General features: G+C 39.9%; 1 protein-coding gene across 2 annotated transcripts; it reads left to right on the top strand.

Moving 5' to 3' along the window:
• The first annotated feature begins 1,638 nt into the window (after nt 1-1,638).
• DHRS9 (dehydrogenase/reductase 9) lies at nt 1,639-24,342 on the top strand. 2 transcript variants are annotated; one of them, XM_047084841.1, is made up of 5 exons: nt 1,639-1,801; nt 14,889-15,260; nt 16,684-16,942; nt 20,757-20,920; nt 23,640-24,342. In XM_047084841.1, exons 2-5 carry the CDS (start codon nt 14,948-14,950, stop codon nt 23,861-23,863), a joined length of 960 nt encoding a protein of 319 aa, XP_046940797.1. In that variant the 5' UTR covers nt 1,639-1,801; nt 14,889-14,947; the 3' UTR covers nt 23,864-24,342. The 2 variants fall into 2 exon arrangements, with proteins under 2 accessions (XP_046940797.1, XP_046940796.1); XM_047084840.1 differs by lacking the exon at nt 1,639-1,801 and adding an exon at nt 3,675-3,798.

The following is a 24,342-nucleotide window of genomic DNA, read 5'->3' as shown; positions in this document are numbered from 1 at the left end:
GTGTGGATAAGACTTTTCCCTAGTTGCCATTGTGCTGAATCATATCATTCTCACTGTAATCTTAAAAAAAAATCTTTTCCTTTTTCTCTTGCCTCACCCTCTCTTGTTTCACCCTACACCACCTAACTACGGTGACCCATATTAACAATCCAATACATATCCCTCCATATTTTCTCCATGTTCACATAAATATCTTATTCACATGCAGAGATTCTCTGTTTGCTTTACAAAAATGAGGTCTTGAAAAACCTTCCAAGCCTAGTAGAAGAGTTCTAATTTGTTCTATTTAATGGCTCCAAAATAATACTCCATGTGCGTATCCACCACAATTTACTCAGCCATCCTACTTCAGGTGGCAAATACTTTGTTCCTGGATTTTTTTTGCCACATCTTGTTCACATATACATATATGCTGGCTTTTGTTTTTGTAGGATGGATTCCCGAGAGTGAGATTGCTGGGTCAAAAGATATCATGTATATTTTATTTTAATTGATGTTTCCAGATAGCTGTCAAAAAAGGCTGTAGCATTTCACACATCCACAGCAAAGGGTGAGATCATCCTTTCCTTGGCAATCTAAAACAGTCTCAAGGAGTGGGAAAAAAAAAAGTCACAAGTAAGAGTCACATGTTGGAAGCCAGCAAGGAGCAGGGGCCATTCAAGGAGAGGAAAACCTCTGTGGGATCTCCTAATCAGCATTCAGTGAGCTAATGGCAAGTGGTTCTTCAATAGAAGAGGCCCTATTCATCTTTGTATCTCATGAACCTAATGCAGGCTTGGCACAGAACAGATAATATAAAATACCCCCAAACAGGGTCTGAAGACACTTATCTCTAACTGTTAAGAGTTAACCTCTAACTTCTCTCCATTTCGTGGATCCCAGTGAGTTCTTTCCTACTGTGTTACATATTGCACAATGTAATGTATCTACCATCTGCTCTTAATTTCATTTGAGTCATTAGCCATCTCAACTAAGATTCGGGGGGGGGGGGTGGGGGCGGAGGAGTTGTCTTGAATTAGAAGAAACCAAGAAACTTGGCAAGATGATCATTCCTAAGTCATGGTCTTTTTAATGGTTTTTTTAATGGTCTACATGTGACAGTCACACCAAAAGGAGGACCCACTTCCTTCCTCTGTGAGAGTCACATTTTTCTTATTAAGCTTCATTCATCTCTCTTGCTCTTTCCAGGGCAATGCTCCCTAATATAATACTCCTCACCCCATCTTTCAAACCAAGACCTCTTGTTTGAGTAAGCTAAACGGTTGTGTGTTCTGCAAATAAGATCTTTCTTCAAAGAATCTACTAAATGTTCTCACAATTCAGTCCTTAACTATTAGTATTTGTAAGGATTTTACAGTGGAGGGAAACAAAAGATTAGCCCAGCTTCATCTTACAATGGGGAGAGTCAGGAAATGCCTAATGAGCAACAAAGCTCCTAGTTTTGACCAAGCCTAGCAACGCATTTATGGGCAGCATTTGCAATTAAGCAGCTCGAATGTCAAACGCATTGTTGGTGCAAAAAGGGGAATCTTTATACTGGAAATAAGAGCGCTGTCTGTTGACAAAAGGAGGAAGTAAAAATTACAAAGTACACTTTTTAAAATACAAAGACGTAATACCAACTCATAGTTATTCAGAAAGGCACAGTCCACTGGGAGTGACCTGAGAGAGTGGATTATACTATACCAGGAAGGGGAAGGCCAACATACACTCAGCATAAACAGCCTTGCCCCCCACCCCCTTACCAGAGTGACACCAACCATATTCAGGAGCTGGACCCACCACAGCCTACGGTGCTGGGGTAAGTGGTTTTCTTCATCTGACTCATTTAGGATTATGTCTGGCTTGGACCCCAGCACAGTGCAGTTAGTTGTAGAAAACCCAATATATGTCACCAGAGACTGTCTTGAATCTGGACATTCTCCTTGCGTTTTGGTGTCTGGAAAGGTGGAGAAGGCACCCTTTGACAGAAATTGGGGGAAATATGGGAGACATAGAGATTTAGAAGAAAAAGGAGAGTCGTATATTTAGTGTTTTGACACTGGCAGTACCTATAAAAGTACAGCCCAATTATCAACATTGAATACATTTAAATGAAATCCACAGTGCAATCTTTTGCTTTATAAAGGAACTAGGGAAAAAATAGAATTGCAATTTGCTCTGTATTGTGTACATCACCTTCGACAACCAGAAGTGTAACTAACTTAGAGAGAGTGCTGAACAAAGTAACATCTCATAGTTTGCCTTGTTAAGGAATAGAATGAAAGGAAATTTCGCTTTTAAGATGTGAATTTGAATGTAGATGTAGTTACAGTCCAGATATGGTTACTGCTGACAAATAGTTCCATTGCTTAAACCCCTATATGGGACCATTTGACAAGGGGGAAAACATACTAATGTCATAGCCTTTTCTTTCTCCTTTTCCCTTCAATCCTACATGACCACCCAGGTGCTTATAGCTCTCTCCATCTCAATGACAATAACTTGCTCACAGAAAGGATCTGATATTAATCATTTATACTTTTCTTCATGTAGATCTAAGTCAATGTATTATTTCTCTAAGGGGTTTTCTATGTAAGCCTTACTTTGACTTGCAGAATGTTAAAGGGGAAGAAGTATATTTGGCATATTTGTGGCGCCCTACATCTTAACCTGTATAAATTTCAGTCTTGGCTTCTTATTCTTTTGGAGACAAACGATCCCCATTTAATTTATAGTGTGATAGCAGTGTTCAAGCTCTACCTAGACAGATATGTTCATTCATTCACTCATCCCAGCTAAACCAAAATAAACTGCATTTTCAAAGAGGGAAGACAGAAGTCTGGGCAGTCTGAGACATAAAGCAATAAACTGATATGTAGGGAAACTGAAAGTAAACAATCAGTGGAGTTTGTACCTGGCTGTGTGCCTAAGGGGGGAGGTGGTAGCCTAGGGGATGGGGCGGGTGCATAATAGCGTTGTCTCTTCCTCCTCTTCCTCTGGAGCCTCAATATTTTCCATTGCAGTCCCTGGATACGGCAGGTCAATTGTGATAAACTCTGAAATAGAACAACTCTGGGAAGGGAAGGGGCATCCTTTCCTGTTCTCAGTGATTTAGTCCCAAAAATCATTTAGGTAAGATCTCCTCGACATACCTTAAGACTCATAAATAAGTACAGAACCTCATTTCACTAAATTATTTTGATCTCCTTGCTCATCGGTGTTAAAAAAAATGATAAAAAGAATCATCAGATTGGTGTCCCTTACCTACTCTCTTAGGAAGGAAGGAGTACCAAGTTAGCAAAGGCAGGTTAACAGGAAGAAAAAAAAAACCCTAGAGATTATGAACAGTAATCATAATTCAAAATTAAATGATTAAAACAATGCACCAGACAGTTTACAAAATGTTTCCACGTTACATTATTTCAACCGCTGAATTTGGTCAAGAGATTGCACTCAGAGTTAAAGGAATGTTATTAATCATTTTTAAGTCTCTTCTGAAAGTTGCTAAATTTAATTTACTGAAGCTACTACCAATTCCTTTGGAAACACATGACCCCCAGCTTCTTGGCTTCCTTCATCCACTGAAGAGAGAGTTAGTCATCAGTGTCATATAAGAGTGACTCAGAGTAAGGTGGGAACCGGAGGACTTCTCACACATATATGAACTCAGAACTTGACGGAAGCCCAGGCATCAACACCTCCAGGGGATCAGTGTGGTCAGGTGGCTCAACCCTTCCTTGCCCAGCACAGTAGGCAGACGGCACTTAGCCCAGCCGGTCCACAACAGCTTCTGCGCCCCAGTTCATTCTCAGTAAGGTAACCGATGACTGAATTCTGTCCTTTATCTCTTGGTTTCTCATGTCAGTCTTCAAACTGCCTTTGATTTTCCTCACTCTTACAAAATTAATCGAGTTATTTTTCATGCTATAATAACAATAACAATGTTAGAAGGTTGTGATGGACACTGAGTCCATCTTACCATAAAAGTGATCCCAATGTCACCCAGATCCTTGCCTTAAGCTCTCCCAGGTCTCTGTTTGAATGTTCTTTGGCACTCTAGAGTTACAATCCAATTTATATCTAGTTATTCTTTCTGTGCCTATTTGACACCATCTGTAAAACTTATAATTAGCTGGAAACTGAATGGGGGAGGGGCTCCAAAAAAGAGTAGGAATCTTAGCTGAGTTTCTTACTAGAGCAGCAGATTTGCTACCTATAGTTCTGTTCTGTTTATTAACCGGCCTTGCCGATATTATCAGATGTCACCTGAGGCAAATGCACACATGCACACTAAAGTGGGTGAGAAAAACACCTTCTAGGGCAGAAGGAAGCAGGGAACTCCTCACAGTGCATATTTGATTCCTGGAAACTAAGATGAGAGCAGTAAACTTGCTTCAGATATTTACTCTCCATTTCATGATCCTGTGCCTGGCATTTTACCTGGAAGACATTGGGCTTTTCCCCCAGTCTGAGTCTGTATTCACTTTGACTCCCAACATGCAACAGGTAAGGGAGAAAGTCAATTTAGTGGCTTCTCTGCCACTTAATCTTGGCAGCCTTTGTTAAAGGCTTTATGAATAAAATGGTGGCGTGGCACACTCTCTCAATGGGTTAATTTTTAGCAGCTGAGGAAAAAGTTTAAATAAAACATGCATTTAGATTAAAAATCAACTTAAGGTTGTATAAATAGCTCTGAGATGTCCCCCTACCCTACTAGCCCAAGGTAAGGACAGTGCTTTATTTATCCTTTAAAAAAATTTTGTTTTAAATGTCTATTTATTTTTGAGAGAGAGACAGAGAGACAGAGAGCAAGCAGGGGAGGGTCAGAGAGAGAGGGAGACACAGAATCTGAAGCAGGCTCCAGGCTCTGAGCCGTCAGCACAGAGCTGGACGTGGGGCTCGAATCCACAAACTGTGAGATCATGACCTGGGCCGAAGTTGGATGCTTCACCGACTGAGCCACCCAGGCGCCCCATGCTTTATTTATCTTAGTATCCTTTAGCGTATGTTAGATGCTCTAAGAATATCCTTGGCTAGGTGCTGCATGAAATAAAATTTAAATGTTGTATCATCTTCATGTTTTTGAGACTTCAAAAGTGCGCCCAATTTTAGAACAAATCCCAATGTTTAAATACAAGGAAAAAAATCATTATCTCATACATTTCAGATGAGGAAAGGGGGAATTTGTCTTAAAACCCTTATAACAATGTCACTTTCTTAAGGTACAGACTTTCAAAACTCACACCTTTACTTCCGCTCAAAGATGACTGTGTAGGAAAAGAAACACACTGCAGTTTTGAACACATTTTCTGTATACATACCTAACATTCTCTCCATATTCTAAGCTTTTTTTGAAGCCTTGTGATGATAAACTAAATCATATACAATATACAATCTCTTAAGTAAAGCAGCCATGGCTTTACCAATAATTCTTACCCTGCCAGTACTGTCAGGAAACATATTGGCAAAGCCATCAACTAGGGGCACCGGGGATAATTAATTAATTAATAATTGTAGGTGTTATGATAAATGATAATGAAAAAGTTTTGAGAAAAGGCAGAAGCAACTCAGAGATACTTTTATCCTTAGAACTAAAAACGCCAAATGTACACGCGTCAGGCCTTCCCTACATTAAGAGTGGCTGCCAGACCTCTTCTAGGAGACTGTCTGAATGAATGAGACTGCAAAGGAAGCACGCCCTCCTCCGTGTCTCACTGGTCCCACCACACAAAGTACACCCAGGGTACTTCCCTCCTGGAGGAAGCAGGACTCAAGGGAATTGTCACTGTCAAAGGAGCTTCTTCATTCCATTGAATGAGAGAACTTAATGTTTCCATGATGACAAATACCTCCTCAGTTATATCATCATGATCATTTTCGTCATCATCATCATCAATTATTATTTTAATCAGACCCTCAAAGAAGCATTTGTTACTTAATGGAAGCATACTTCATATAGGATCCCTTGGCTTCACTTAAAATTTTCTCCTTAGATTTCTGGGTGCCCAACTTGAACATTTTTTTTCACAGAAACATAATTTATTAGTCATATGATTTAGTTTGTGTCATTAGATCTAAACACTTATTTTTCTTAAAAGTGCAGCCGAAATCTGTGAAAGGTCACTTGGGTTACAAAAACAAACAAATAGAATTTCTTACTTCAATGAAAAGATCAAACTAAAAAGGAATTTGGTATACTTAGCTAGGTTAATGATATATAAATGTACTAAGGACATATATGTCCAGAATGCCATCGATATTATGAAAGCTGTGCAAGAGAACTTCAAAAAGAAAATATTAGAAAGCTACTTCTAAATGCTCTCTATTTGATGTTTTTTTAATGAACAACTTAGTTGTTGATTCAACTTACGCCATGATTGCAACAAATTGCAAGTAAATTCAAACCCTACAAATTCCTATCAATCAGTGTGATTGACAAGTTTCAATATTGCTTTCTAAAACAAAGCCCTCCATGGAGTTATGTAGAAATGAAATGAAATCTGGTTGGAGGATGTATTTTAAAAGAATTATATATTTCTTATGAAAAGCATTGCTCAGAATGACATTGAGACATTATTCTCAGTTCTTTTGTTTATTTTTAATTGTGTCATTTAATTTTAAAGGGGAGAGGAAGATGAGTAAGAGAAGTGAAATAAAAGCATCTTATTTTGGACTTTTTACTAGGGAAATAAACCCAGTTATAGAAAGTTTAAAAAAAAAAAAGCAGAAGTGAGCAAGGACAGCAATTGAGTTGCAATATTTTCCCAAAGCAACAAAGCATTTTGCATGGCAAATGAAAGACACAATTAGTTCTCCTTTCTTGGTTCCTTTTGAATCTTTGTGGTCAAGAATTTTGATAAAGTATTTCCATTCCTCCTACTAACCAATAATGTGCTAATTTCTTTGCAGTTATTCCTTCTCCTTCCACACAGTCTAGGGGTTCAGAGATCAGAATTTTAGCTCTCGCCACTCTCTGGCTGATAACTTCATGTACGATACCTACTGTACCTAGCTCACAGAAATATTTTGACAATTAAATGAGATAAATGTTACTTGAACACTCTTCAAAAGTTCTTAAAGTTTCCTAAATTGGAAGTGTGAACATTATATTGCTATTATTAGCCTTTCGCCTGATGGTTCAGAGGGCTCAAAGACTTAACCCAACTATCACCAGAACCCTGGGCTTAGAGTTGAAACTTTTTCCTTCTTTTCTTTTCTTCCTTCTTTCCTTCTACAGCACTAATTTACCTAATACCCAGTATCACACAAGTACTGGTGGTTGTAGAGAATTGTACACATAGCCCAGACTCCCAGATTTCAGTGGGAATCCAGGTGGCAGTGCAGCAAAGGATTAAAGCATGAATAGCCAAATCAAAGTGGCCGGGGTCCCCAAACAGCACTATGATTGTATCTTGAGCCAATTAACCTGCATTTCTGAATTTGTTTCTTTCTCTATAAAATGGAGATAATGTTGGGGCGCCTGGGTGGCGCAGTCGGTTAAGCGTCCGACTTCAGCCAGGTCACGATCTCGCGGTCCGTGAGTTCGAGCCCCGCGTCAGGCTCTGGGCTGATGGCTCGGAGCCTGGAGCCTGTTTCCGATTCTGTGTCTCCCTCTCTCTCTGCCCCTCCCCCGTTCATGCTCTGTCTCTCTCTGTCCCAAAAATAAATAAACGTTAAAAAAAAAATTAAAAAAAAAATGGAGATAATGTTACTGTAAGGTTTAAGTAAGATAGGGGCGCCTGGGTGGCTCAGTTGGTTGAATGGCTGACTTTAGCTCAGGTCAGGATCTCACGGTCCATGAGTTCGAGCCCCGCATCTCTGCGCTGCCCCTGCTCATGCTCTGTCTCTCTCTCTCTCTGTCTCTCTGTATCTCTCTCTCAAAAATAAATAAATAAATAAGATAAATATTCATAGATTCTACCAGAGGGCCTGGAATACAGCAAGCACTCAATAAACCATAGCAGTTATTACCGTTCCTACCTGACCTGGTGAACTGGTCAGGGAATCCAAGTGAACCTGGGAATCCAAGTACCATGGTTTTTCTAGTACCATATTCTGAATTCTGCAGAATCAATTGGCATCCCACCAGAAGGGCTTCCACAGAGGAACCTGTAGTGGCCCAAACTCAAAAGTCTTAGCCAGAATTGAGGCCTCACAAATGTTGGGAGTGCTAACTTGGTAATTTCTAACTTTGGCTTTTTCACTGCCTCCAACCTCATGATGACAAAAAGGCACTTTTTCTAAATCATAGAAACTAATATTAATATTAGCAAGATGTGAGTTATATTTTATAAGTAATAAAACTTTTCTGGTAAGGCCATTAAAAATAAACTCTCATCAATGTGGCACCACCAAAGAACTAATGACTGAGCTTCCAGAAAAATAGTTCTGATGTTGTGAAGTTCTGGACCCACAAGGCAAGGAACCTCTAGACCAGTGTTTCTCAAATGGAAGCAGTTTTGTCCCCCAGGGGACAACTGGCAAACATTTTTCGTTGTCACAACTGGGGTGGGGGTGCTACTAGCATGTAGAGGATCGAGGCCAGGGGTGCTGCTAAACATCCTGCAATGCACAGGACAGACTCCACAACAAATAATTATTTGACCCAAAATAGGAGAAGTACCACAGGCCTTCCCAAGTGAGCATAATTGATCCTGCCACAGCGATAAGCTCCTGCCTATGTAGCAGATATTTAGTCACTTTTTTTTACGAGGTACTCTCCAACGGAAAAGTTATTATTTCCATTTTGCAAATAGGAAAATGGAGGCTAAGAAAATATAAATAATGTGCCCAAAGACCTCTGATGATAGAGGAGCTGGGACCAGACCTCTACCTGTCTGATTTTGAGACCTGGGTTCCTAACCCCTGCCCTACTGCCGTGTGTGTGTGTGTGTGTGTGTGTGGCCTCAGTCCTTGCTTCCCACATTTATTTTTCCTAGCAAAGTGGCTAGTGTTTATTTGGGCTTAAGAAATATCTCCAGGACTGGTTCAGAGGATGCGGCTGTCCACACGCTGCAGTGTGAGGGCTGCAGACCTGCTCTCCTTTACTCTGCTCTCACCTTTGATGAGTCCACAGGCTCATAGCCACTGCATCCTAAGAGGACTGTTATAGATGAGGTGCTCCTTGCCTTGAACCAAGCGATGTGTACCCCTGGTAAGCACTTTGTTGTGAGATGGAAGACAAAGCAGATAAACAAACAGCCAAGCCACAAAGGTCAGTGCCCCAAGTCTCTGAATTTTAGGGACCAAGGAGCCTTGTGAAGGTGACCAGGCTGGCGGTGTATTGTTGAGGCAGCCATAGTAATCACAGTTATTCATTTACTTCTTGGTGGTCAATGAACCAACCAGCCATCAATCAGCTTCTGTATCCAGGTCATGTTCCCAATGACTCTGACCAAGGGCTGCTGCTCAGGAACATGACAACACATGGAATCTTGGCTAAAATACTATTAGAGGTCAGAGGTGTGTATGTATTGGTTTATGGTTGACTGGTCCGATGACCTAGAGGAATGTGAACCTTAAGAATTGAAGAAGAACCAGTATTTTTTAGACAATAATATTTGGGGTAAGGACAGGCTTTATAAAACTCTAGGTCAGAGTTGGTAGTCCCCTGGATTCCAGCTGCAGGCTGGGACACCAGCATCTGAAATGACCCTCAGCCTGGAGAGGTACCTAATAAAGACAACACATTTTAAAATGTGAGCCCATCTTTGGGGCGTCTTAGTGGCTCAGTCCGTTAAGCGTCTGACTTCGGCTCAGGTCATGATCTCATGGTTCATGAGTTAGGGCCCCGCGTCAGACTCTGTGCTGACGGCTCAGAGCCTGGAGACCGCTTCAGACTCTGTGTCTCCCTCTCTCTCTGCCCCTCCCCAACTATGCTCTCTCTCTCTCTCAAAAATAAATATTCAAAAAAATTTGAACAAAAGTGTGAGCCCATCCTTAACAACTAAAAAGCTCTTCTCTGTGGCTTGTCACCAAGGAAAAATGTGTTTGGCTAGGGAACAAGGAAGTAAGGGAGAAATGGAGAGGATGAGGAAGGAGGAAGGAATCTTACTGCTTTGGTTTGAGTTTTTGTTTTTCTCCACTAGTTGTGAAGGTGAACTTACCAAAGAGTAGAAGTCCAAGGTCACTAGATTCTGCAGTGCTGGAGTTCTTACCTATTTTGTGCATGAAACCCTTTGGGTCTAGTGAAGCCTTTTCTCAGGAAAAAAAAAATGTTTTATTTTCCCTTGCCAAATTTGTACTTTTTTATTTTGAAATAATTTCAAATTTGTGGAAAAGTTGAAAAAATAATACAACCCAGAATTCCCAAATATTAACATTTTACCACATTTGCATTTTCATTCTCTCTTTATAACCATATGTATGTGGGGGTTTTGTTGTTAATTGAAGTATAGTTGGTATACAATATTATATTAGCTTCAGGTGTACAATATAGTGACTAGACATTCATATACATTACAAAATGCATGCCACCTATCACCATACAAGTTATTACATTATTATTGACTATATTTCCTATACTCTGCTTTTTATTCTTGGGATTTATTTCTTTTATAAGTGAAGTTTATACCTGTTAATCCCCTTCACCTATTTCACTCATCCCCCCACAACCACCCCCACCACCCCCCACCTCTGCCCTGGCAACCACCTGTTTGTGGTTGGGCAACCACATCTTCTTTAGCCATTCATCTATCAATGGAAACTCAGCTTGCTTCCTTTATATGTTTACTTATTTATATGAATATTCTTATTATTTTCTTAACAGAGTTAAAGACATGGTCTTCACTGAGTTGAGACATGGTGCTACTTAGTCTTTAAATACTTCAGTGTATATTTCCTAAAAACCAGGAACTTTCTATATAATCTTAGTAAATTATAAAAATTGAAAAATTAATATTTATTGAGAATGCAATATTATTTGTCAAATCAACAAATCTCACTCAAATTTCATGAGTTGACCAAATAACATCCTTTCTGGCAAAAGAAAAAAATAGTTTTCTGGTCCAGTATCACATGTTGCATTGGGTTGTCATATCTCTTCAGTCTCCATTTATCAGGAGCAGTCTTCAATCTTTCTTTTCCTTCATGACTTTGACATTTTTAAAGAGTATATGCCATATATTGTCTATGGAAGATGTAGCTCCATGCAGGATTAGGATCCATTTATGTACAAAAGTGTTGCTATGTCCTTTCCAGTGCACCATCCCAGGAGGCACCTAATGTTGGTTTGTCCCATGACTAGCAGTGTTAATTTTTATCACTTGGGTAAGGTGGTACCTGTCAGATTTCTCTTCTTTGAAATTATTATTACTCTCTTTTTAACTAGTGCCTATCTTATGGGGAGATTTTTTGAGATTCTATAATGGTTTCTTATCAGAATTTCACCTATTAGTTTTAGCATTCATTGATCAAACTTCTCTGATATAATTGTTATGATGTCAGTTGCTAAATGATGATTTTCTAATTCCATCATTCCTTTTACATTTATTAGTTAGCATATTGATTCTTCTATAAAATGAGGCAAACAATGTGCCCTCTTTAACTCAAAAAGCTGTTGAGAGAACCAAATGAGATCTATATGTAAAAGTATAGCGTAGAATGCTTCACAAATGTAAACCATTCTTTTGCGATTACTCCCCTTATGCTTGCCCCCGGCAAAACTTGACAACATAGAAAATTTCTACTCTCTGATCTAGTACACATTAAACTCCATGAGCATTTGCCTTCTTCAAATAATGCCATGGGGTTTGGATTGCAGTTAAGGCTACAGAATCCATTCAGAAAACATATTCAACATTTAGTTATCCAATTATTCAATTTATTGAGGCCAGACTTGAACATAACACTATACTAATTGAATTTATAAATACAAAATTTCCTTAAAATATCTAAACATGAAATTTTGCAAAAGGTAGTTACACCAACACTTCACCTCAAAATTATACATTTTTAATGTATTTATATGTTTGAGAAGGGAAAATTCTACTACATGGACATTGATTTGCCACAAATCAATAACTCCTACGCAGGAAAGAATTGTGAAACTATGCCAAATTATTAAGCCAATATAGTCTACAAACTTGACTGCTTTAGAAATAGGCACAGCTGTATCAAAAGAATCAACTAGTTTGCTCAAACCTACCATATTTTAATGTTTACCTCTGACTTATTTTTATCAATTGATAGTTCTCTTGACTTTTCTTTCTTTACCTATATATCTTTTTCTGGGAAAAAAGATGAAGGCAGAGCCCAGAATTTCCTTGAGAAGTGAAGAAGATATGTTAGTTTGCGTTATTTTTTATCTGAAATAATCTGTTCCTTATAAAGCAGCAGACAAAAATTGTGTGTATGTGTGCACATGAGTGTGTGTGTATAATTCTGTATATTTCTATTCCTTATTAGGGAGAGAAACATTTACGTATACAGGAAAATATATATACAAGAAGACTTACCAAAACACTAAGAGCCAAATGTGATAATCATTATTTCCTTCTTTAATTTTTTCCGTATTTGCCAAATTCTTTTTACCATGAGCATAAGTTACTTTTACAAGCAGGAAAAAAAATGAACAATTTTTTTAAATGGTTCAAATGAAAAACCAGGAAATAATTGTAAAAAAAAAAAAAAAGAAAGAAAGAAAAAGAAAGTCCAGGGGTACCTGGCAGCTCAGTTGGTTGAACATCAAACTATTGATTTTGGCTCAGGTCACGATCTCATGGTTTGGGCTCTATGCTGTCAGCACAGAGCCTGCATGGGATTCTCTCTCCATTTTCTCTCTGCCCCCTCCCCTGCTCACTCATTCTCATTCTCTCAATCTCTCTCTCTCTCTCTCTCTCTCTCTCTCTCAAAGTAAATACGTAAACATTAAAAAAAGAGAGAGAGAGAAAGGTCAAAGTTTATAAAATTGCTTGGCCTCGCAAGTACTTTGAACACAGTGTCCATAAACAGTCATGATTCCAGAAGCACCCATAAGGTCTGAACTTCAACTCAAGTCTTATCTTCTATTTAGCACATAAGGCCCCTCTTGATTCTAAGGGTGGCTCTGGATCAAGGGCAGAGATATGTGTGAACATGGGGCAAAGAAAGGAAACTTTCTGAGTCAAAAGCGAAGGAAATAGGGTTTTTCCCAGGGTGATATTTTCTGCTGCCCCTCTTGCTTCCAAAGGCAGAGAGAGCCAATACAGGCCCAGGGCTGCTCTTACATGTGGTGGGACCTAACAATCTTCCTCCTTTGTGTTGCCTATGGCTGAGCTAGGAGGCCTGAGCCATCGTGATGCTCAGACCTAGGCAAACAGGTAAATGCCCTCCAGTTCTTGTTCACTTTGTCCTATGGGATAGCTTGCCCTTCCCTGGCCACCGGTACCCACAGTAAAATTGACGGTATTGGCTGTCTTTGTAAATAACAAACATCATAATACATATTTTATATCTATATTATGGGGAATATGTATATATTGGGGAATTTTATATCTCCAAATAGTCTGAAATCCCTCGCTGTGATACTTTTGATAGTACACTTCCAAATTAATATCACCCTTGTTTTCAATCATACAATTGCTTGATTCATTCACAACTGTAATTTTGCAGCCAAACACTGCATAATAACCTTTTTTAATGTTTATTTATTTATTTTTAAAGAGAGGGTACTTGCAAGCAGGGGAGGGGCAGAGAGAGAAAGACAGAGAATCCCAAGCAGGCTCCTCACTGTCAGCACAGAGCCCAAACCATGAGATCATGACCTGAGCTGAAATCAAGAGTCGGATGCCTAACTGACTGAGCCACCCAGGTGCCCCAATAATTACTGTAACTTTTAAGACAGCATATGCATTTAAATGGTCAAGATTATAAAATTAATATAATATTCTTTTTTTAACATGTATTTTTAATCCAAAAAGAAGTGTGATATTTCTAAATTGATGTAGTAAGTGTACATGACATAATTTTTTTAATTTAAAAAAAGTAAAAAAAGGTAATACATGCTGAGGCAAAGTGCAGGTGCAGTCTTCTGAGTAAAGGGGAAAGGAAGCCCTCCACCTTTTTGATTTTAGGCCCTAGGCCATCTAGCCCTGTCAAACTAATTGTCCAAGTCATTCTGCACTGCTTATAGTCAAAGCTTCATGGTTTTCAGGAAAGAATTTGCTCTCCTTTGTCCTATGTACGTGCAAACCTTTTTCCTCACAGAAAGCCAGAGAGAACAGAATCTGAGACTTCTTGATTCTGTTTGGGACACTGTGCCTTCGGCCAGCATCCCTCAGTCTCTTCCCACTCATCTCACCCTCTCTCCATGAACTCCTTGGCGGCTGCACACTGCATACTCTCTGCATGGTGTTGTGATGGTTTTTAGAGTTGGGTTGAAGGATGACAATAAGCTACTGAAAATAAGAAACTGGAAACCAACTTAGGAACATTTTCATAATGGCAATACCAAAATACTCTCCTTTTGCTGACAGTCTAAGAATAATTAAGAATCTAATCAATCAATTGAAATTGAACATTTTCTAATAGATTGAATTTCATGAAGTTGCAAGAGATAAGATTTTACCATGACAGTCCGTGTTTCAGATAGATGAATTCACACATGAGATTACTGTCACATCAAACCCAATGACCTGTGTCAGCTTTGCCATGGCATCTCTCAATCTCTCTCTCTCTCTCTCTCTCTCTCTCTCTGTCTCTCTCTCTCTCTCTCCTGTTTACTTTCTCTGACTGTAGCTTGGTTGGTTTTCACATTACTTAGAGCTATGGTTTAGCACTTAAATGGCCATGTTTCCAACTAAATAACAGTTATTGTTTTTAAAAAACTATCTACTCAAATGCATTAAAGTATCTGAAGTTCGTAAAAATTGGGTTATAATCCTTTGATGGTTCTAATTTGAATTTTCTTTCTAATTTTGAACATTCAGGTCACCATCTTCTTTTATTGTACAAGAAAGGAGAGTTCCTATCATATACTGGAAAGAACATGTTCTTTTGGGTATTAGCCCTCCTAATCTTTTGTGGTTTTGTATGGAATTACAAAAGACAACTAAAGATTGCAGACATCACTGATAAGTACATTTTCATTACTGGGTGTGACACGGGTTTTGGAAATTTGGCAGCCAGAACTTTTGATAAAAAAGGATTTCATGTAATTGCTGCTTGTCTGACTGAATCAAAATCAACAGCTTTAAAGGCAGAAACCTCAGAAAGGCTTCACACCGTGCTTCTAGATGTAACGGACCCAGAGAATGTCAAGAGGACTGCCCAGTGGGTGAAAAACCAAGTTGGGGAAAAAGGTGAGTGATACAGGGGTGGGAAAAATGGAGGGGGTGTTGTAAAGTAGCTACAGCTAAGTTAAATGTGTTTGGATCTTAAATGGCCTTTCAAGAAAATGTCTCCTAAAGACCAGTTATGGTACTGGAGAATATTGGGAAAATCTTAGGATAGAGCCCTCAGTCGTTCCAAGTTGCAAGCTCTCTGTTTGCATGAAAGACACAGCCCCCATTATTCTCAGTCATAAGTCTCAGTGGGCAAATTTAGAAGTGAATTGGAGGTATTGAGTTTTCCTGCTCTTCTCTCGTGAAGTTCTAGTTTAGCCACATATACAGCAAAGGCACTTGGAGCTAAAAGCTACAGGAGATCATGAGAGCAATCCCCAAATTGCCATCTGGATACCTGGGACCTACTTCTCACTCTAAAATCATTCCACAACTCACACATTTTCCATGGGAAAAGGTAGAAAATAGCCTGAGACTCTGATAAAGCTGTCTTAGATCATTGTGGTAGAGTAGTCAGCCATCGGACCTCATTCTGCCAAGATGACAGCATTCCAAACTAGAGGACTTTTATTGGCTTGAATGAAGCTTGAAATATTCTCATTAATGAAGATATTAGGGTCCAAAATGGAAAAAAAGAAACCAAATGTATGTGATTTTTCTCTATCACATCTTCATTGTGTAGTTGAGACTCTGAACCTTGAAAGCAATGGTTTGATAATGCTCCCAGATCATTTTTTAAAAAAATGTTTTAATGTTTATTTATATTTGAGAGAGAGAAAGAACCAGCAGGGGAGGGGCAGAGAGAGACGGAGACAGAATCTGAAGCAGGGTCCAGGCTGGGAGCTGTCGGCACAGAGCCCAATGAGGGGCTCTAACTCACCAACCGTCAGATCATGACCTGAGCCGAAGTCAGACGCTTAACCTACTGAGCCACCCAGGTGCCCCTACAGACCATTTTTACTACTTGATTTCCAAACAAATTTAACAATATTAAATGTTTTCCATCATAAAATAAAACTTTCGATGACTAGATTTTTTACCAAAAATAGATGTGAAGTAGATTGATACTGCTCTTTTTCTGTAAAAAGCAGTTTATAAATAATCTCTCACTTTGCCATCTAGCAAGTGGGAAAAATAGACCATTTTACTCTACATCTGAGATGAAAAAGTAAAAGGCTCATTCAGACAGTATCAGTATTTTACATTCAGAACCAGAAATAGAGTTACTGTGAAATTGTAACAGAGCTTCAACTATTCCAATTTAGCTTCCCACCTTCTCTGAGAGTAGTTACTTCCCAAAACTGTAATGTATTTCAAAGCAGGAACATGGCTAGAAGGAGGAAATGGCACAATTGTGTAAAGCAGGGGCTGTATTTCCATCAAGGATGCCCATATCAGTGCCATCTTCTATCACAACTCCTTTCTTTCCTCTCTGTTCTAGGTCTCTGGGGTCTGATCAACAATGCTGGTGTTCTCGGAGTGCTGGCTCCCACCGACTGGCTGACAGTGGAAGACTACAGGGAACCTATTGAAGTGAACTTGTTTGGACTCATCGATGTGACATTAAATTTGCTTCCCTTGGTCAAAAAAGCTCAAGGAAGGGTTATCAATGTCTCCAGCATTGGAGGTCGGCTTGCACTTGGTGGAGGGGGTTATACTCTCTCCAAATATGCATTAGAAGGCTTCAATGACAGCTTAAGGTAAAGTAAACATTGACATACTAAGAAATATTAGTTGGTAATGTTTATTGAGTGGTTATTATGCACTAGGCACTCTATTTAGTGCTTTAAATTATTCCCAATAATAGTTCCCAATAGATAATACCCCTGAAACAGATTAAGTAACTTGCCCAAGGTCACCCAGCTGGTAAGTGGTAGAACTGAGATTTGGACCTAAGTCTAGACAAGCCTCTTTTTACTTTTTGCATTGATGCATGATGCTGATAGCGATGGTGAATTTGTATTCAACAAGTCAGTTTGTTAAATAGTTAAGGAATCATACAGGGAGGCTAAATCAAGGCAGACCTCTCTCTCCCTTAGTGTAACTATCAGTTGCAGACACAACAACACCATTCTGTTTAAACCATCAGTAGAGGAGCTCCTGGGTGGCTCAGTCAGTTAAGCGTCTGACTTCCCTCAGGTTATGATCTCACAGCTGTAGGTTAGCCCCACGTTGGGCCCTGTGGTGACAGCTTAGAGCCTGGAGCCTGCTTCAGATTCTGTCTCCATCTCTCTCTGCCCCTCCCCCACTTGTGCTCTGTCTCTCTAAAAGATAAATAAACATTAAAATAAATAAATAAATAAACCCTCAGTGGAAAATTATCTGGTAAAGTAAATGTAATTATCACAAAATAATGACTCAGCTACATAGCTTTCTCTCTCTCTCTCTCTCTCTCTCTCTCTCTCTCTCTCTCTCTGCAAGCTCCTGACCCATATTCCCATACATTTCAGACACTACAGCTAAAGAGATGATAACCTCCCCAACCCCACCCTGAGGACAAGAAATACAGTTTTCCTCTGGTGCTTCCATTTCCAAATAAAACTCAGAGCAGGAATTTACTAATCAGAGGTGGAGATTTTGCTCCCCCAAGAAAGCACTGACCACATCATTTTCGTGTGTGCCTACCAGAGAACCCCAGAGCCTAAAACAAAGGACTTATTTAGCAAACAAAGTGCACCCAGACATGGATTTCTCTGGGTTTATAACATTTTTTTTTCAACGTTTATTTATTTTTGGGACAGAGAGAGACAGAACATGAACGGGGGAGGGGCAGAGAGAGAGGGAGACACAGAATCGGAAACAGGCTCCAGGCTCCGAGCCATCAGCCCAGAGCCCGACGCGGGGCTCGAACTCACGGACCGCGAGATCGTGACCTGGCTGAAGTCGGACGCTTAACCGACTGCGCCACCCAGGCGCCCCTGGGTTTATAACATTTGACATTCACAGGGCTTCCTGAATCTGTAGATTTATATCTTTGCCAAATTTGGTGAGGTTTCAGCTATTGTTTCTTCAAACATTTTTTCCTGTAATCCATTCTTTCTCTTATCCTTCTGAGACTATAACACAAATGTTAGACCTTTGTTTTTTTGTTTTTTTTTAATTTTTTTTTTTCAACGTTTATTTATTTTTGGGACAGAGAGACAGAGCATGAACGGGGGAGGGGCAGAGAGAGAGGGAGACACAGAATCGGAAACAGGCTCCAGGCTCTGAGCCATCAGCCCAGAGCCCGACGCGGGGCTCGAACTCACGGACCGCGAGATCGTGACCTGGCTGAAGTCGGACGCTTAACCGACTGCGCCACCCAGGCGCCCCTAGACCTTTGGTTTTATCACACATATCCCTAAGGTTCTGTCCACTTTCTCAATCATTTTTCTTTCTCCTGTTCAAATTGGATAATTTCTAATGATCTACCTTCAAATCCACTGACGTTCCTCCATCACCATTCTGCTATTGAATCCAACCAATAAATACTTTATTTTGGTTATTATATCTTTCAAGTGTAAAATTTTCATGTGGTTCTTTGCCTTTTCCTTTTGGGGAGAAGTGCTGTAACTTTCCATTGACTTCAAGAGTATTTTCTTTTGTACTTGAAACATTTTTATAATAGCTGCTTTAAAGACTGATAATTCCAACATCTGTGTCCTTTTGGCATTAGCATCTGCCATTGTCTTTTCCCATGTGAGTTGAGATTTTCCAGTTCTTTTTATGCTGAACATTTGGAATGTTCCAGTTCTTTTGGAATGTTTCCAGTTCTTTTTATGCTGAATATTTGGAATTATATGAGACTATGGGTCTTATTTAAGTCCTATAGAGAAGGTTGATATTTTTGTTTTAGCAGACAATTGATGAGGTTGTATTCAGGTCACAACTGCTAACCATCATTCTGTACTTTTTCCTGTTTGCTACCAGAGATGTCCTATAGATGTACCACACAGTAGCCAGTCTAGGATACAGAAGATGGTTGTCCCAGAGTTTGCTTCTCTAAGTCAGATCCATACATGCTCAAGTGCAGTGCATAAACAATGTTACGGGGTCACTTTCCTCAACTCCTCTCTGTGATCTTTCCCGTTCCTTCTTGTTTCCTGGGACTTCCCTCCAAGCAGATGTCACCCTATTCTGCCATCTACTTCCCATTTGTGTGCTGGGTATAGGGCCACATGATGGGTGGAAAGAGAAAGACAAAAAGCAACAGGGTTTCTTCCTATCCTCTTGGGGACCAATAACCACTTAAAAAAATTTTTTTTCAAGTAAAGTGTTTGTGTGATTGCAATACAGCTCTACATGCCTGAAATTACCCAATAAAGAGTGGGTATTTTTCTAAATCATGGAACTGGTATTGGAAAAGGTACTGTGCATGCAGGCCACAGTCAAGTGGCAGCTCCAGAATTTCTATATGTAGGAGGGTTTAGGGACAGTGGTCCAACTGGAAGAAGCCTGGGTCTCTTTAAAGCTGTATTTGCCAAGCAAAAATACTGGTTTCATGCTGGTTTTACTTACCTGGTAAGCTTATTGGGTGACTTAAAGCCTTTTGTCCCCAGATTATATGGTATTTTATGAGTGGGTGGGGAGACAAATCTTCCCAAATACTTTCCAAAACCCAAAGGAGATCAGAAGATAGGTGTGTGAAGTACAATTAAGTTGGAAAATAACCCTTGAAATTTTAATGCAAGCAACATATTTTCAAAATCTTTCAAGATCAAGATAATTTGTATTTTTAGTTAAGTACACTGCAAACTAACCACTAGGCATGTTGCTAGAAAGCAGAACCTAAGATAAATCACATTTTAAGTTCATTGGTAGAGTTCTTTAAAAATCTTAGGATAAAGACTTGTATAAAATGAGTAATTACTTCCTTATATATCCTTGGTGGAAATATAAATTAAATTTAGGAGGTAAGTACTCATATAATGGTTTGCAATACTTTATTTTGCTTTAAAAGGCCCAGGGTAGGGGAGGGGGGTACCATGATTCCCCTAAAACCTTATTGCCCAGTAAATGAGCAGACCTTTGGTTTTCTGAGGCCACACAATGAAAGAGCTCACTGAGCAGCAGAGGGAACAGATTAGCCACATCAAGGATTGTCACACTGTGTCCCTCAGCCTAGCCTCACTTGTTCCACAATCTCTTCACATTCCTAGAATGGAGGTAAACTTATCCACCCAGGCCAATCATCAGTCCATTTCTCCAGAAGGTGCTTTGCGTACTGAGAAGAAACCTGTCCTTAACCTGAATGCTTGTCAATTTAATGAGAGAATCTGGCTTCACATGGAGTACTAAGCTGGGGATGGGCCTACCCAGATGCCTTTCCCATTCTGCCACTAAACCACCCTCCCTTCGCCACCCTGAACTTCAGCTTCCTCACCTGCAAGCTGCAAGCATAGAACAAGCTACTCCTTTCCAACCTATCCAATTCTGTGATTCCATGAAAAAAATTCATAAGAAAATAGTCATCCAAATAGCAAACATTCTCCAAACCAAGCTGGATTAAACATCATCAGTGTATTCTTTTCACAGACGGGACATGAAAGCTTTTGGTGTACACGTTTCATGTATTGAACCAGGATTATTCAAAACAGGATTATCAGATCCAATAAAGGCCACCGAAAAAAAACTTGCCATTTGGAAACATCTGTCTCCAGATATAAAACAACAATATGGAGAAGGTTACATTGAAAAAAGTAAGTCTCTGGTGGACCAGGGTTCCTCTGGGGTTCATTATCATAGACAACACGAAGGAGACTCAAAATTAAATGAAAAAAAAAATAAGGTGTTCATAATAATATACCAATAGGGAATCCTAGATATGGATCAGAGATTCATATTAATTCCAGTGCCATCTCTCACTTCAAGGGTTTACAAACATTTACTGGGCAGTTACCAAGTGCCAAGTTCTATACTAAACACCTTATAAATTTTATAATTTACTCCTCAAAAGAACCATAGGAGTAGTCAGCAGAGGCTTAGAAAGGTGCATGTCCTACCGAAGGCTATACAGTTCCTCCTGATTGTGTCCAGGCTGGAGCCCCCCCATCTTCAACTTTACATAAACCTCCTCTTTTTGGTAAACAACCACTGACTAAACGTTGTTCAAGGATTCATGGAGGTTACAAAATATAAAGACTCAGACTCTGACCCTTACCTAGTATACAGTCAAGTTGACAAGAAAAAGTAACCACGTGAAACTGTAAAACAGTGACTCTACAATGTGCAAGAAAATTGATGCTATACTTCTTAGACAGAGCCCAAAAGCCCAGAGTGGGTGCTAGATGGTGCAGTCTCTACTTACCCAAGAAATTCAGAACTGGATGAATGCATTGCTAGTTAAGTGGCCTTTATGAGACAGGTCAGGTTAGAGTAAGGCCTAAAGGACAGGAAGGAATTATTTGGGTGGAAGCTTTCCAGAGCAAGAATGCATGGGTTGGGGGGGGGGGGGTGAGGGTGGGGGTGGAGAGAGCAGGAGAAGTAACATAAATCAGATTGAGTCAGGGATGGAGAAATAATAATAGACTAGATTATGATGACTAACATATACTGAACATTTGCTATGTACTTGTCACCACTCTAAGTGCTTTACATGGACTCTTTCATTTAAAATGCCCAAATAAACCCTATGAAGTAGCTATTACCTTAATTTTATAGAAACAGAGGCATAGAGAAGTAACTTGCCCAATGTTGCACAATTAGTAAGTAGAAGAGCTAGATCTGAACCCAGACAGCCTGACCACCATTTATCCTTGGGCCCTGCACTATAATGTAAACAAGGCTTTAAGGAGCTGGTGGAACTTCCTGTAACAGGGCTCTGCCTCCACCTCAAACTTCCTGGTCTTATTACAAGCTTAGTCGACATTCCTCAAACACTTACTGAGCTCCTGCTTTGAGCCGAACAGGGCCCCACCTAACTTTGTGTCACTCTACCCTTAAAACTCTGATCCTGCCTCTTTGTTGATGGATTTGGTAAGTCAGCCAACTGTGACAAGGTTCAAGGCTGGAAGTTTTGGAGGTGGAGCCAAGAGCTGAGTCAGATCCACCTGGGGAGGCTTTTAGAATGACAGACTTCCTCAACCACCCAACCCCACCCAACACACACACACACTTGTGCACACACACAGATGCATACATACATATCAACGAGAACGTCTGGTTTGACAAACCTCCCAGTGCCATCATGTCACTATATGCTGAGAACCTCTGCCATTAAAAACTCAGCTTCTCACTCATTACCAACTCTGAAGATTCTAAGTAGTTCAGAAAAAAAAATCCCTCATTTAAAAGAGCTTTTTCTATTTGATATTGACATTGATATTTCTAAATGCCTATGGATATATCATGAACTACCATCTGAAAATTATTTTTTACTTGGCCCCTGGCTCAGGTATCCTCTCTTTTACTGGTTGTTCTTATTAGAATTTTCCAAATCAGGACTTGGACATCAGCCAGACTCACAGTTCCAAAGCAGACCACAAATTTAAGCTCACCTTTCTTCATTTCCAAGGCAATAGTTGTAAGAGTTTAAAATAGACACTAAGCTTATTAGGTAATCTCAGTTAGGTTTTTTGAATAATTTGCAGCCACTAAGGCCTGAAGTAGAAGGGAAGATTTAAAAATCATAGACTTTTCTCTTAAGAAGACACAACTCAGGTATGTTTTAAGAGCACAGGAGGAATGCTTTGAGCCATTACCAATCTCTGATAAAATACCTGCCTCTTTAAAGCTATCATAATTCATTAGGCAGACATTTCATCTGTCTGATAACCAGCCTGTGTTTAGCATTCTGAGTCAAGACTTTTGGGGATGATTCCCTCTTTATTCACTGAATTATAGAAGTACGTGGTATGTGAGTGTACGTATGCACACACAGGCACACCCACATTTCCTATATAGTATTCCCTTAAAACAAATTTGGACTCGAACCCACAACTTCCTGGGCTCAGGGGCCTCACAGACTATAAAGCATCTGTCCTTCATTGCTTTAAAGTAGTGCTTCTCAAAGTTTGTTCCCTGGACCAGCACCATCAGCATCACCTGGAAACTTGATAGAAATGGAAATTATTGAGTCCCACTTCACACCTACCTATTGGGTCCCACTTTAACACTGTAGGATTAAAGGCTATATATGAATCTCACAGGTGGTGAGTCAGAACCAACCCACCAATTGGGTTTTAACAAGCCCTCTAGGAGATTCTGCTGCCCACTCAAGTTTGAGAGCCAGGGGTCTAACGAAAGCACGGTTGTATCCTTTCCTGAAGAACAGATAGAAACCCACCACAAAGGGCCTCAATTATAACAGCCAATTCAAAATAAATACCCACATACGCATCCTCCCCTTTACACCCTAGCCTCCCACACCCCTTCTCCCCTTCTTCCAAAGAGTAAGGGTGTTTTTGTCTCTTTTTACAGGTCTAGACAAACTGAAAGACACTAATTCTTTTGTGAACATGGACCTCTCCCTGGTGGTGGAGTGCATGGACCACGCTCTCACGAGTCTCTTCCCCAAGACCCATTATGCTGCTGGAAGAGATGCCAAGACCTTCTGGATACCTCTGTCTCACATGCCAGCAGTTTTGCAAGACTTTTTATTGTTGAAACAGAAAGTAGAGCTGGCTAATCCCAAGGCAGTGTGAGTCAGCTGACAACAAATGCCTGCCCCCAGGCTATGAGATTGGCTGCTTTCAAGGACACATCTCCTTTTTGGTCTCATTCTTTACCTGATCCAACCTGGACTCATTTAGATCATGCCTCTTTTGATAAATGAGGGAATCCAACCACCACTCGGGATGTCCCAGGGTCCTTTTCCAAGCCTTCTTTGGAAAGAAGGGCAGTGATGATGGGTCATATAGAAAGGCCAGGATGGCACCTGCCCAATATTGAGGTTTTGCCTGCTTAATAGGATGTAAAGGAAATTGAAAGACTTTCCCATTCAAAATGATATCTATCACCCGCTCCATGCCTCTAGCCACTACCCCTTGAACTCCAGAATGTTAAGTATTTGCCCCTTACCAAAATGTTGAGATAAGTAGAATACTGGGGCACGTGGGTAGCTCAGTTGGTTAAGTGTCCAACTCTTAATTTCAGCTCAGGTCATGATTTCACAGTTCATGAG

Source organism: Lynx rufus, unplaced genomic scaffold (genome assembly GCF_022079265.1).
Source record: "Lynx rufus isolate CCGP_SWC_20201006 ecotype Redwood Valley unplaced genomic scaffold, mLynRuf1.p SCAF_2, whole genome shotgun sequence".
In the NCBI taxonomy this organism is placed as follows: domain Eukaryota; kingdom Metazoa; phylum Chordata; class Mammalia; order Carnivora; family Felidae; genus Lynx; species Lynx rufus.
This window is presented reverse-complemented; position numbering and strand designations above follow the sequence as displayed.

Excerpts from the sequence above, each read along its gene's own strand:
- DHRS9 (XM_047084841.1), top strand. The coding sequence starts at position 14,948 with ATGTTCTTTTGGGTATTAGCCCTCCTAATCTTTTGTGGTTTTGTATGG. Across the intron at positions 15,261-16,683 it reads AAACCAAGTTGGGGAAAAAG|GTCTCTGGGGTCTGATCAAC; the intron begins GTGAGTGATACA and ends TCTCTGTTCTAG. Across the intron at positions 16,943-20,756 it reads GGCTTCAATGACAGCTTAAG|ACGGGACATGAAAGCTTTTG; the intron begins GTAAAGTAAACA and ends TTCTTTTCACAG.